We start from the raw sequence: 15,804 nt of genomic DNA, 5'->3' as shown, positions 1-15,804 counted from the left end.
TATTGAAATCTGACTGATTCGTGTGAGGATTCAGCTCTGTGTGGTTCTTTGCTGTTTTGGTTTTCATCGCTCTCAACAGAGTAACCTAATGATTTGTTGTTGTTGTTGGCTACAAAGATCAAAAAGATGCATTCATAAGTATAAATTTAATGAGAAAACAAATGAATCCCCAGCACCAAATGTGCTTTTCGTGAGTCAGGCTTATTTTAGTTTTAAAGCACAGAGCATAGCTTACAGTGTCAGTAATTCTAGTTTTTTTTTATCTATCTATCTATCTATCTATCTATCTATCTATCTATCTATCTATCTATCTATCTATCTATCTATCTATCTATCTATCTATCTATCTGTCTATCTGTCTGTCTATCTGTCTGTCTGTCTGTCTGTCTGTCTGTCTGTCTGTCTGTCTATCTGTCTGTCTGTCTGTCTGTCTGTCTGTCTGTCTGTCTGTCTATCCATCTATCTATCATATACATTCAGTGTTTGTTTTGACTTTCTTTGAATGTGACCATAGATCAGACTGTTTTCAATTAATTTGTAAATGTATGGAATCTGAGGACATCACCACCCCACCCCAAATAGCTGCCATGTTGTTGTGCTAAAAAATGGTTCAGTGCCTAATGTCGTGCATGTCAATATGTTTCCATAGCAATGGAGTTTTCAGAGCTGAACAGCAATGGCTTGCAATCTGCCAGGAAACACCTTCATCAGAAATTATCACAGGGAAATAAAGTTTTCTAACTTTATTTTGAAGACTGCCTGTTAAGTGACTCGGGGCCTCTTTCCAGGAAAAACTGAGCAGCCACTAATGGACATTTGTTTGATTATCCTAAAAAAACCTGGGAGCTTCAGGTTTACATGAACTACACACATTTAAAAAACAACTTTTCTAAGGCAGCAATTGTAAGAAAATCTAATTCTTAATGTCTTTAAAGAACTTTAGTTTAAAAATGTATTTGTGTTGTCACAGATACAAACATAGGGTCAACATAAAGAATGTTCAATTCAAAGTCAGTGGTGAACAATAAAACAATTTGCTCAACTTCTGTAGCTACATATGAATTGTTGACATTGATTTTCCATTTTATGCTACCTAAAGTGTGTTTTTATTCCACTTGATTCCAGAAGGAAATGTTGCACTTCTTACCACTTTACCAAAACTACCACCATCCTTTGTGTGAAAGCAGCCACATTACAAAACAAAAGTTAGATTAAAGTCACAATCTTCTTAGAAAACAGTAGCAATATCGTGAGCTTAGACTCAGAATAGCTTTTTTCCTAGAAAAGAAAGTCATAATATTCTGAGAGCAGGAGCAATGGTCAGTCACAATAGTTCTCTGATCCATTTTCTCTGTAAAACACACAACTCCTGTATTTTGTTTATGTTTTCAGTAAGGTTTTCTGAGCTAACATGCTCACAAACAGAAATTTACAAAGCTCATTTTCTAAAAGAGCGATCTGACACTTTATTTAAAAAATATATTATTTTCTCACAAATGTTGGCAAACAATTCCACAGAGGAGGTTGAATAAAAAAGTGAATGGTGATGCACAGCGAACACGGTAACGATAGTCTCCTATATTTCAGACTCTCTGGTTCTGTGTTTCCACAACAACTTGCTATTGGTTAATGGCACAAATTTGTGGATAACGTATTCACAAGACACAAGCTTCAAATTTAACAATCAGATAAAATGGTATCGATCTTTTCATCTAACACAAGACTTTACTTGTAATGGAATGATTTTTACTGTGTGCCAGATAGGGTTCAGTGTGGTACAAATTAAATCTCTCTCACATGGAAGAAGTTGTGGAACATTTTCAAACAGACATAATTATTCCTGACTCCCATTTGGTCAGATTTTTTCTCAGGGATCCATATGGGAAGTGTCTGCGTCACTGATTCATCATTGAATTATACAGCTATCTGTGCTGCACAAGATTATAGAGTGAAGCCAATGATTGCTACAATAATCTTTCATTCACATTCTCACTAAGATGATTCCTAAATTGTTTCTGACAATATAAAAGCTTGATTATTTTGCTGGAAAACAAGTAAATAAATAAATGAAAACTTTAAAAGCAATGGCAACAGCGTAAAAATCACCTGGAAGGTCAAGAGACTTTTTTTCCATTCACTGGAACTTGTCATTTTGATTTAAGAATTATTTTAATAACGTCATGCAAATCCCTAATTTAAAAAATATTACAGCAGTCTTTTAAAAATACCTTGGACATGACCTGGTTGTCCTCTGTGATAGTGACTGCTGTGCTCTACTTCACCTTCGAACACCCCTAACATTATCTCAAGTACTGATGTGTCACAGCATCAGGCTGAGCTGAAGTTCAGTAATTCAGTGATTAAAAATCCAGTCAAAGCTACACTTCTTTCATCTGTGTGTATGTGCGTGTGTGTGTGTGTGTGTGCGTGCGTGCGTGTGTACTGCAATCTATGTTGCTGCCAAATCCACCCTCCAGGTGAGAAGATGTCTCTAAAAATACTTAAACTTCTTATCTGATAGAAAACAAATCACATTAATATTTTACCTACTGCCTCCAGCAATTATTTCCTTTTAAACAAATGCAGTCTATAGGGAAGTTGGATAATTTTATCATCTGCAAAGGACAAATAAAAATAAAGAGATACTGGTTTTGATAAAAAAGAACATGTCTCTAGGGAATTTAATTAGTAGTGAAAATGGGAATTTGTTCTCTGCATATAACACACTGACCATGTCGGACAGCCATGTCACATATAATGAGAAGCATTGGTAATCTTAAAAAGGTGCAGGCTTGTTTTTACGCTGACTGTATATACTTTTATCCTAAGTACACATAAATCCAAAGCAGTCCCATGTTTCAAATAAAACAGACAACAGGCCAGAGGCAATCAGCGATATGAACTGTCAATCACTGGCAGTCAGCTCTATCCTTCACAGGGATATTTTAACATCTTGTGTGAGGAGAGATTTTCTGAGTTTGGCTTAACAATTTGAGTTTCCAAATCAATACCACCCAGACTCACTATTCAGTTTACTTTTGAGCCTTAAACCGTAAAGGTAGCAGCAATATACAGTATTGGTGGATTGCTTCTTCATGAAGATCTGAGGTTGTGATCAACTTGAATTCCCAACAGATACAACAAAACAAAAGTTTTTAAAGCAGAAAGAAGATAATCAAAGCATTCCTCCAACTATTCTGCAGCATAATCACATTCTCTGCTGTCTGTGTGCTTGGTATTTTCCAAACACTCAAAATATGATTCAATTTACAGCTTCTGTCTCAATCCCCATATGCAATTTTGTTGAGGTCATTAGCTGACATTTGCTTAGGTTTGTACGCATCAGAGAGCTTGTCTCATTCTCTTACAGTGTTCAAAACTGCTCATATATTCATTGAGCAAAACAGATGACTCTACTGTGCATTAATCATGATAGACTATTACAATTTTAATTATGCATTTATTTATTTTTTGTCCCCTTTGGGGACTGTGAAAGCTATAACCACAAAATAGCCATCTTTTACAGTTGTTGTGGTGATGATGTTAGCAAAGAGTTGCTTATTTAGATAACCAGCAGACACAATGACATCTACAGTCATGTTTCTAGCAAAATAATGTATTAGTCTATATTCATTTTTAGCTCCATTTGCTCGCCATCAACTCCACAGAAATCTTGCTCTTGAGATCTTAAATGCTCCACTGTTGTCCCTAGCTAGTTGGAAACACTAGGTGCTTTCAGACCAAACAGTTCTAGGAAACCAGTTCTAGGACCTACACCACCGAGGAACGGACCTGAGAACTACAGACCATAAAGGCAAAGGCAAAGGCAAATTTATTTGTATAGCACCTTTCATACACTACGCAATTCAAAGTGCTTTAGCAAGTTCATAAGGAACTTCTGCACTCACACTACCAGCAGGAACAATGAAGTTATGTAAGTCACCTGATGGTTGTGATGGTTTTTCTGTACAACATTCAACAACGATATAGAAATTTTCTTCCATTTCACGTTGATCCATCAAGATCTCTCTAAAATGTCATCAGCCAGCTTTGGTCTATTTTGAGTTTTTTTTTCAATGTCGCTAAAGTTAAACTTCTAAACATGCATCACTTATGGTTCCTACTCCGGAGTAGGAGCTAAAAACTTCCCCTAAAATGGCAATCTAAGAATTGTGTGAAGTGGAACTTCCTCCAGAGATTCTGGGAACTACAAAAAAGGTCCTCCAGTTTGCCTACTGTCTCATTTTGTGCTGTGGGGTTATTGAAGTTTCTTTATTTGCTGAAAACAGCCCCCTGCTGTGAATGAAAATAAGGGTGAGAGCAGTGAGTGAATCAAAACAGCAAAAGTGTGGGCCAGAAAAGTAAAACATTGTATTTTTGTTACACATATTATAATTTTGGGTAAATTACTTTTGGATGTACGTTGTTACATTTTTCAGCACCTTATCATTTCATTCACATATATTAAACTGTACCTAGTATTTTAGTTGTTCAATTATGTTCCCTTGGTTAGAAGTAATTTTATTTCCTACCTATTGCAGAGTGGAGTGTGACCTCTTGTGTTCTGTACCTGCCATGTTGGTGTTTGATAAAGGAGTCGTTTAAGTAACCATGTATGTATATGTAAACATGTCCAGAGAGTGCTGGAGCAACACAGAGAGGTACAAAATACTACACATGGTTCTTTAAAGGACGGTTGGGTGGCCTTTTACCTGCCTGTGCCCTTGGGTCCATTTTCTTGTAATCCGCCCATAGCTATTTGTTTATTCTCTGTGGGCACATTTCTAAAAGCAGCACCGTACATATAGTAATTCGGTGTATTATTAATATAAAGAATCACAAATAAATATTGAATGCGGCAAATTTAATAATAATAATAGGCAGGTAGTATGATAGGTTGAAGCTGCATGACCCTGAACAAGTTCACTGTTTGTCAGTGTGAATTTGTTTTATTCCCTCTGCTACCTATTAAGCAGACAGAATACTCAGGACAAACTTGACCAGAACACAAATGCAGTCCAACATGGCATCACATACAAATTTGTATTTTGTATGTTTATGAATTCTTCAACCCCTTACCAGACACCACCCATTTTAGTGCGCAAACTCAAAAATGAAGTACCCAAAATAAAAAAATAAAAAAACATATTGTTCTTCAACTCTTTTGATTACATTCATAACCTTGGTATTGTCTGAGAGGTAACACTATAATTTTTTTTAAAGTCACAATGAATATAAGGGAAACTCAGCTAAAGTTACAGTGGCACGAACATGGAACAAACATAAGATTTGTTTCCTCACCTGCCTTGTAATTGTCATAGAAAAGGGAATATCAGACCTGCAGTAGAACCTATTGTGTAGAAAGCACACAAAAAAACAAGCAAGTGATATTTCTAGACCAGTTACAGACACTGAACCACTGAAGATGGTTGTATGTGAAGCTGCTTGTCTTTTCCGCTGATAGCATATTGCCAAATGTGGCTCGCACAGTAGGAATAATAATTATGAACCAAAAGAGCTTCACACCAGCAGCTTGCTGCTCCAGCTGCTAGCTAATGGACTTTCTGGAACACATTAATGATGTTTTAATCAGAATCAGAAATACTTTATTAATCCCTTGTGGGAAATTGGTTTTGTCTCCGTGCTCCGTACCACACCATATAAGTTATTGCGAAAAGGAAAAAACAAAAGTAAAGTTAACAAAAACATAAAAATAAAATAAACTCAGATCTTTCAGATACAGAAAATAATGCAAAAATACCAAACAGACACTATTTCAAATATACATATTCAACCTTTTTGGGCTACAGATAAGGTATCATTTGCAGATAATACAGTACAGATTAAACAGACTAGACGGATTGAAACTATGAACAGATGAACGGGGCAGGTTGATAGAGCAGATTGAAATTATGTACATCCTCATTAATAAACAGATTGATTTTCAGAAGGAGGTTTGAACAGTTTGATGGCCCCCAGCAGGAATGGATTCCTGTGGTGCTCTGTGTTGCATTGTGGGGGAATGAGTCTCTGGCTGAATGTGCTTCTCTGTCTGAGCATCACATCATGGAGAGGGTGTGAAGAGCTGTCCAGTGCTGAGGTTATCTTGGACAACATTCTGCTCTGTGACACTTCTGTCAGAAAATCCAGCTCCTCTCCCACAACATAGCTGAACTTGCTGATGAGTTTATTGAGTCTGTTGGCGTCCTTCACCCTTTGTCTGCTGCCCCAGCACACAACAGCATAGAGGATGGCACTAGCTACTACAGACTCATAAAACATCCTCAGCATCATCCAGCAGATATTGAAGGACCTCAGCCATCTCAGGAGAAAAAGTCTGCTCTGGTCCTTCCCATAAAGGTAGTCTGTGTTTTTGGCCCAGTCCAGTTTATTTTCCAAGTACACCCCTAAGTATTTGTACTGCTCCATAATATCCACACTGACCCCCGTGGATAGAATCAGGTGCAGATGCTTCTGCTCACACCAAATGACAATTACATATTAATACATATTAAACAGTCATTTTGTGCTCTCTCTCCCTCTGTCCTCTCTCTCTCTCTCTGCACCTTCTGCAGGAGTCCCTGGTCCTGGAGCTGTACATTGCTGATGTGCATTTACTGGCCCCACCAACCACTGCTTAATTGTAGTTTGTTGTTCTTTTCTCTCTCCTCTATCCAACACCAAGTGCCGCTCATAAGGGAATTGTTGGGTTTCTATGTAAAGAGCCTTGAGGTGATTGTATTGTCATTTGGTTCCATAGAATTGAATTTAATTGAGGAAAATTGTTAAAACAGTCCTATTGTTTACAATGCAAACCAAATATCCTGACATTTAGATAAAGATGTAAATGAGCAGACAGAACATTAGATGTCTCAGCTAGACTGTAGTAATCAGTAAACGGCAGTGGACAGCAAACTGAGGTTTGACCCTCATGAAAGTATGATAATGCTAAATGGAAAAGTGAAGAAATTTTGATTGTAACATATAATGAGGAGACAATAAATGCACAGTTTATGTTTCTTTTGTTCTCTTTAGAAGTGACAATTCTAAATTAAGAGAAAATGGAAAACCACATAATTTGACTTTTAGTGCTCAATTTGTCTACGTGAGCAATGCTAGGTCATTTATCTCATCTTAATTTGATAGACTGTCAAGAAAAAAAAAAAGCCTGATGATCTACCCAGTTTCAAGTCTGACAAATTGAAATAAAAAATAACAAGATGAACCTCTGTGAAGAAAACATTTAAAATGTATCCTGTTAATGAATCACCAGTTTCTGCAGATGCAAAGCTTTAATTAAAATCTGTATTTTCTCCTTTTACAAAAAAAAAGTGCTCAATAAAATGTCATATACACAAAAGCTGCATTGCACATAGATATGTTTTAACTAATGCTGGCAATACCTTTCTACCTTTTAAAAGGACATTTTGTGTTGCCCATCATGTCATTGCCACAGAGCAGACGTGGTCCTGTGGCCTTCAAGCTCCTTCTGTAGCGCCAGGAGAGGAAATGTCCCCGACCACAGCATGACTACATGTTCAGAATAATCACACACCCAAAGTACAGCAGCCTCAGCTGGCCTCTGAAGTGTTATCTAGTTTGTTGCTCTGCCAGGAGAGAGCTGTAAGTATCAGCAGCGCACTCAAGCGTCCACATTTTTAAATCCTTCATTATCGATTTGTCTCAAAGCAAATGTCAGTAAACATGAACTCAACCCAAGTGATGTCAGCCTCTGACCTGAAATAATGCACATAATTTTATATTGACAAAATTGATTTCAACTTATATAGTTAATTGCTTGTGCAGCGGCTTACCTCCAAAGCCCATTAGAAAATAAATGTACAACTAACATGAAAAAAATCAAAAACCCACTACAAATATAACTGCAGTTAACATTTTACATTATTGTTATTGCAGTCTTTAAAACTGCATTATAAGTTAAATATCCTGTAACTTTTTGAGCTGTGACCAAACAGACAGGATATTTTGGGTGTATTTATTAAGCATCAGTGCAGTCCCAGTGGTTATTTATTATTTAAACCATACAGTATAACTCATATAATTGTAGCATGTGCTTTCTTGAAGTCATGGACAAACTGACAGATCAACCCAAAGAACTCCTGAGAGTCTTGATCTGCTGGTTCTCCAAATTTAACCTGAGAAAAAGAAAACAAGAAGTGAATTTAAAAAACTAATCTGACAGCAATTACACTTTACGCTTACCTTTTTGGGCATATAAAAATACTTTACAATTAACAACTTCATTCATTTTAATCAGTGAATTGGCACCTGGGCCATGCATATTTATCTTAACAATGGCCTTTTAATATAATTGCCTCATATACTGCCCCTGCATGCAGTCCATTCCTTGAGTGCATTTACACAATGAGCTAGACATGTACTGCTGAGTTAACATTAACACCTAAGTGGTTAAGGGTGACTGGCATAAAAATGTTAGTAATTCTCAAGTCAAACCTCATCAGAAAGGGTCACAGTGGTTAAGTGCTCTAACTGGCTGATTACATGCTATTGACTGTGCAGGCTGAAGTTCAGGCTCCAGCTGCTCCTGTCACGCTCTCCTCATATTCTTTACTATTTATTATGTTTTGTAATTTTAAAAATGCTATTAGGTGCTATATTTCCTTAGTACAGTTATAATTACTGACAAACAAGTTTGATTGCCTTGAAGGAATAATATATCATTTGAGGAAACATACTTACTGACTTTCGTTTCAAGAATGAAATAAAAAGATCTGTACCCGTCTCATTTCTGTTTTCTAAAACTGAACCTATAGCCAGCAGGTGATTAGGTGTCAATAAATGCAGGAAAGAAGGTAAGCATCAAAGAAAATACAGCACTTCTTAATTTCACCTTTTACTATGTCACGGTATCATCACAGTAATCATAATGCAACTCCAGGAAGTCACTATCCTGGCCAAAAAGTAGATAAACATAATTTAATAGTGATTTAACACCACTTCCTAGATGAACTCAATTTAAATATGAAAGTTTTGTTCAATAAGTTAAGTTAATTCAATAAGTTGTCTTGACTTGATGTCTTGACTTGATGTCTTTAGACTTGAAATGATGAATTGCTCAGAGTTCACATAACTCATTGCCACAAGTTTTTACTCATTAAGGTTTTAGAAAAACAAAACTAGAACACCTGCCATGCATTGTTTGAGACCTAAAAATCTTAAGAAACTTTTCTTTTTTGTATTATAAACAATTAATAAGAATTATTAGAATAATGGTGTCTGTAATACATATAAATTAAGTCATAATTTCTTCTTTTAATAATAATAATAAAAATGATGCAAGGCATGGTGAAAACATAAATGTTGTTCATTCCAACCCCTGTACAGTTTAATAAGTGTCTTGAAGTGATTTCAGATGTTATCTACTGTAGAATGGCTTCAACAGCTGCAGCTCCAAGTTCTTTATGTCAAGTGAAGAAATAATTCTTTGTGTAAAATGTGAAGGATTTAGTGGCATCTAGTGGTGAGATTGCAGAATGTAAACCATGCTCAAGGGAGGCTACAGTGGCTGTAAGCTTTAAAGCAAAACGCAATTCCCTGCTTAAAGCCAGTGTTTGTTTTGTCAGTTCTGGGCTACTGTAGAAACATGATGGAGCAACATGTCTGCCCCTAGGAAAAGGAGACCTGCTCCCTATGTAGATTTAAAAGGCTCATTCTAAGATTAAGAAAATGCAATGGTTGATATTTTCCAGTGATTACACACTAATGACAACAAATTTATGAATACTATATTCCATTTCTGCTAACAGAATGCTCTAAATACACATAAGAACTTCAAATTGAGAAACGTAAAAGGAAAGCAAGTCTGCCTGTTATGGCTGTCAAGTTGCCTGATATGACTAAACATATCAGGCAACTTAATATTTTTAGTTTATTCAACTCATTAACAAGTTCAGTTAACTTAGTTTTGTTTTGAGTTTTGTTTTCATTTTCCCAAACTCATACAAACATTAAATTACTGAACCTAAGTGGACTTTATTTTTGTTTTCAAAACAGAAGGAAGCTGAACCAGCCTTAGGTGTTTTACATTGTACCAATTACCGTATTTTCTATATACGGTAATTATACGTCACACAGGAGTATAAGTTGCTTTTAGCAAAAACAACCTTGTTCAAGAGAAAAAAACATATATAAATTGCTTCAGTGTGTAAGTCACATTTCTAATTATACTAATTATAGTCTAAGTTAGTCTATGACGCATGTAGGTTAGACACAATAAGCAAAAGTGCATTAAAAATGTATTAATCCGTGTCAAGAGTGCCAAGAGTAACTAGTAGTGACTACTCCACAAATATCGTAAATATCAACATGTAAGTTGCTTCACTGTATAAGTCGCAGCACAAGCCAGAGGAGTAAAAAAGTGCAACTTATAGTTTGAAAAATACAGTAGTAGTTGCTTAGCATGCCTTTAAACACCTCCAAATGTTTTACACCCACTGTAGCCTCCTGAGACCCAGCCCACTGACTTGTGTCCCTTGTAGTGGACAGTTTGTTCACACAAAAACGGTCCTATGGTCCACTACAGTGGACATGCTATAAAATTAAAAATAAAAATAAATTAAAAAAAGTCTAAATTGTAACATGTTTTTTTTAACCAAAAATAGGTAGGAAATTACAAAAAAGGAAAAATTGGAAGACACTTATTTTCCTCGGTTCTCAGGAGGTTAAAGTATCTGTTAAACAGTGGAAATGGGCATCTGCTTTACAATATAGCCAGCAATGAGCTTCTTATTCCAGTTTAACATCAGTGTGTCATGCTGTGATGTCCATTTTTTGTTGTTTGGCTGTGTATTGCACCATATGGTTCTTTGCATCATTGACTGAGATGCTTCTCTCCCTCATTTTCCTCCATCCTTCATTTATCCTTTTGGCTAGTAGGTGCCCCCACACACATGTCGAAAGATAAAGGTAACCCACCTAGGACTAAGCCAGATTACATGTCACTCGTTACTGCCCAACACTGATGGTTAACAGATTGCTTTTAATCTTTGAAAAGAGCCAGGCTGGCAGGTTTATGCTAAACTAAGATAACCAGCTGTAACTTCATATTATTCATTTTCATTCATATTCATTTTAACGTCATAACATGCAAAACAGTACTATCAATCTTGTCATCTAACTCGCAGCAGGAAAGTGAGTAAGTATGTGTTCCAACATATCAGACTGTTCCTCTCCCTGCCTCATGGTTACAATAATTAGTTTGGGTTATTGGATTTAGTTGGTTTTGGCAATTCAACCATTTTCAAAGATTGTAGATGCCTAATCAAACACATGACACATATAGCTCTCTCCATCACCACCCTACACTTTTGGTATTTTTAATTTAGCTAAGATTTAATGCTGATGTATGTGTTTTTTTAAGCTGGGATTCATTCTGCCTGCTGTTACTTCGAGAGCTCCCTTAAACAGTGGAGTATTTCCGCCAAATGTGTAACCATATGCTGTACATAGTAAATCCCATGGCACATGCTGCTAAGAAACATGTTATTAAAAGATTAACAAATACAGTAATTATAAAACTAAAATGATAAAACAAAGATGAAATATTTAGGTAAACATTAATAAAACAATATTTAGATATATTTAAAGTAAATCCACTTAATTGTTCAGTCTATATAATGATTCATCATTCATCAATAGTAACCGGTCTATAAATAATTACACTGAGTAGCACTTATATTGGCTCTGAAACTTCCCTCAGTTCGTCAAAAAGATGAAATTTAATTGCAGAAAGTGATTTTGTTTGTATTGCTGTGTCTTCTGACATTTCTGAGTGGTTTACACAGGTGTTCCTGAAAGCAAGCAACAGGAGATGTCAGCTACTTATTAACACCTGTTCTCTTCACAATATTTTATGTTTTTGCATGAATGTGCCAATTAGTCTAGCTGTAGAGGCTACTTTTTCTCCAGTATTTCACAGTCTGAAAGGAATGGCCAGTACACCATATTAAGTTTCAGCTTGAGTGATACAGTCCTCTGCACATCCCAGAATAGTTGATCACCCCTGTTGCTTTTTGTTCTTCTGCACAAAATACCAAATCTACAACAACACGCTTTAAAAAAATCGAGTTCTTGTTGTTACAAATCAGTCTGATTAACAAGTGAGGATAAGAGGGATAATAATAATGCTGGTTGCTTTAAAATAAATAAATAAATATAATTTCACAAATTACTTCAACTTAAATCTGCCCCCATCATAATTGGTATCTACAATACCAATGTAAGTAGCATAAAGTATACTGCAAAATGTGTTATATATGCAACACTTAATAAATTGTTTATATTAAACTCATGCACTTGTAAACACAAACACAAATGCTACATAGGTGGTGTCAAAATAAAGTGTTACCAAAGTGAAAATATGTGTTGCTACCATTATAGATACACATAAAGTTACAGCCATCTTGTTTCATCTTTAATCTGCATGTCCCAACTATTTGATTGACAAGGTCAAATTAAAGGCACCTTGTCTGCATTGCTGAGGAGAACTTGGTTTGTTCTATCCTGTCCTGACTATGGAGGGAAAAAAACGAACATGGTGTACATGTTTTCTGTCTTGCGTGTGTTTTCTCTCTTGCATGTGTTTCCGTTATTGCAACATTTCTCTCGTGCATGTGTTTTCGTTGTTGCAGCATTTCTCTCTTGCATGTGTTTTCTAACTTGCATGTGTTTTTTCTCTTGCGTGTGTTTTCTCTTTTGCATATGTTTTCATTGTTGCAGCATTTCTCTCTTGCATGTGTTTTCGCTGTTGCGCCGTTTCTCTCTTGCTTGTGTTTTGGCTGTTGCGGCGTGTTTGCCCTTTTTGGCCACCGTACGTAAGGCTTCTAATTATGAGAAATTAAACGTGTTACTGCAAAACATGTAACACAAAATGCCTCTATTTCCTACTTAAAAAACATGCCTCTGAGTAACAGCTAGAAAAAAAAAACTCAAACATTCATGAGCGTCTTCTATGTTTAATAAATTTGCATGTTGGCTTTTCAAGGGCATCATTATGAATTCCCCTCCTCCGTAATAAGATGTGACTAAATATGATGCCTTTTCCCCATCCTGCTTCTCCCTTGCAGAACACCACAGCCAGTCAGTCTCAATCATTTTCTTTAATGTTCCTAAAGGGCAGATTTCATACAAACAATATTGTAAGAGGGTACCTATACAGTGAAATCAGGGGAGAATGGCAGTGATGCAGGTGGTGGGACAAGGGACTACAGACAGAGCTGTGTCCATCCTCAGCTGTCACTGGTCTTATTTTGACTAAACTTGTAATGATGTCTGATGGCATTGTGCCCTGGTTTAGAATTAAAAATAAACAGATAGGTATGCAACATTGATAGCATATAATATTTCAAACTTGAAAAACACATAAAAAATATTCCATACTGATCAAACATGCACTTTGGCACCACAGCCTGACGATTAAAATACAGCTTATGGCCTCAAGGGGACACTATAGTTAAAGGTCAACTTGTAAACTTTAAAATGTCACAGCCAATATTATGTATGAATACTATGATAATCAATTATTTTGTGAATATGTTTTAGTTAAATAAATACTCTGGCATTTTTGGTTTCTTGAGATACCACTTTATATATGTACAGTACAGTAAATAATAAACTACAGCCAGGGGAGGAACATTGGTTACATATTATAACCAAAGATTCTCTGAATTGAGCACAGCCCTCTGGGCCAGTGCTATGGGTCCTATCCCGCCTTGCACAACTGCACTGAAGAGAAAATTGTTTATGCCCACCTGGGAGTATCCGAGTATCTCAATCACGTTTGGGTGGCACACACATAAGTGGTGTTTTGAATGTGATTTTCCCGTAACCAGAACAAGCCTTTTCCTCAGCTAGGCTGCAGTCAAATCACATAATATTGGGTTACAATATGTAACTAATGTTCTGTCTCATTGGTGTAGAGCCCTCTGAGCTATCACTATGACCCATAGCAATAGCCCACACGGCTGAACACCAATGAGACTCCGCTAGCGTGTGCTGTCTGCCTTTCTGCTGTAGAGATGTATGTATGTATGATGTACGTGTTCTTCCGGTATAGGTTGGTTTGGCTAAGTGTCCAGCTCTTTAATATGTGTGAGCTTGGGGCTAGTGGAGTGTGCATGAATACTGTCTGGTGGCTCCATGCCCAACACAGTGTCAGAAATACGTGAGTGTCACACAGACCATGAGACAGCTTTCCACTGACAGTGGGGAGCTCAGCAAACTGTCTCTGTAGTAAACATAAGAATGCCCAGATCAGCAAATAACAGCTGGTCTTAATGGTGCTAAACACCAAATTCTTCTCCATGAGTAACTGGAGGAAAGATAACACCAGTGGGAGTGGACACGAGGTTGGAGAAAGGCCTTTTCGTGCACCAGTATTGAAACGTGGCTGTTTCTTCTACGTGCAATGCCACAGTAGAAGCAATGCATTGTGGCCATTATCCAAGGGAAAAGCCCAAGCCCTCTAGATGTGAGCTTAACCACAGAGTCCATCTCAAGGTGGTAGCGGAGACAATGGAGGGTGCACTCTGCTACCACTCCTCAGTGGTGAGAGTGAAAATCTCTGCACGCTGTCAGAGCTCCTTGAGGGATAGCTGTTTGCAAAAAGCACAGGCTGCGCTGGGTTTAAGGGCCATGTTGGTGTGCTTGGCTCTCATGCACCCCACGTGGCAGGGATACAGATCTTACCCGTAAATGAAGCCAGCCCCTGCAGATCCTGCTACCATTGCATAATGGGACAGACTGTTTGCTCATCAACATGTGATGGACAAAATAAGACACGAAAAAAATAATTTAAAACATTTTTTACCCAATTGTATTTGCCTTGATACAATTTGAGCTCTTTTAAGCAGCCATATTCTCTCAAAATAGGTCCTAAACCTTCTCCTGTTGAGTGTGGAAGGTTCCTACCCAACTGTTGTTGCACAGTTACCATGAGATATTTTAAAGCTTATGGATGCCTTTACTTCAGGGGTGCCTAACCCATGTTCCTTCAGAGCCACTGCCCCTTTTTCCAACTATCCCTACTGATAGTTCTGCTGATGACCTGGAACAAGTGTGTTCCGCCAATCAGAAGCTGGAACATACCAAACATTAGGTACAAAGTGGACTCTCATTGATATCTCTTCCTAAAGCTACACCAGTTTCAAAATCAGAGACAGACATGAAGAAAGAGAGAGGAGAAAGAGAAGGATTGTGAAGTTTTGAGACAGTGTTGTCTCTGGACTGCAACCAAGTACAACAAGGATATCTCTGTTATTTTGTAACTTCACTTTCTATCATATTGACTGTACCCTCTCGCTTTGCTTACTCATGTGCAAGATGAGGAAAAGGTTTGCAGTGCACAGGAATCTAATTGTGGGCCTAGCATAACACAATTCTCTCCCAGACCTAAAGCGCGCAGCTCATGCTATTATATCTCAGTGCTGAAACACACCAGGAAGGGTAAGTGGACTCTATGATGATGGATTGTCTGTAGATATATGAGAAAGAGGAGAAAATAGGCACTACTTTTGTATAGATTGTTTTTGGGGGGACTCACTAAAAAAAGACATAGCACCTGCTAAGATGTCAGAAGCAGGCTCAAGCTCTTTAAACCTAATCTGTCCAGGTTAGTGAGCAAGGAAAATGTTCCCTTTTATAGACAATGTGAGAAAAGAATACACAGGAACTGGAGCCTCCACTAAATGCGATGATAGGTGTGACAGAGAAGTTTTCTTTATGAGAGAACCGATGTCGAGATGAATCCTTAAAGGCTCATTGTCT

General features: G+C 37.2%; 1 protein-coding gene across 2 annotated transcripts in view; it reads right to left on the bottom strand.

Moving 5' to 3' along the window:
• Nucleotides 1-7,301: 7,301 nt before the first annotated feature.
• LOC113145603 (formin-like protein 3) overlaps nt 7,302-15,804 on the bottom strand; it is a 35,520-nt gene continuing 27,017 nt past the window's right edge. For both annotated transcript variants that reach the window (XM_026332511.2, XM_026332512.1), the window contains exon 17: nt 7,302-8,156. In XM_026332511.2, the coding sequence (XP_026188296.1) occupies nt 8,055-8,156 (102 nt within the window). In that variant the 3' untranslated portion in view covers nt 7,302-8,054. The remainder of the gene's footprint in view (nt 8,157-15,804) is intronic.

This window comes from Mastacembelus armatus, chromosome 7 (genome assembly GCF_900324485.2).
Source record: "Mastacembelus armatus chromosome 7, fMasArm1.2, whole genome shotgun sequence".
Taxonomy (NCBI): Eukaryota; Metazoa; Chordata; class Actinopteri; order Synbranchiformes; family Mastacembelidae; genus Mastacembelus; species Mastacembelus armatus.
Note: the sequence above shows the minus strand (reverse complement) of the source record. Positions and strands in the feature narration are given on the sequence as shown.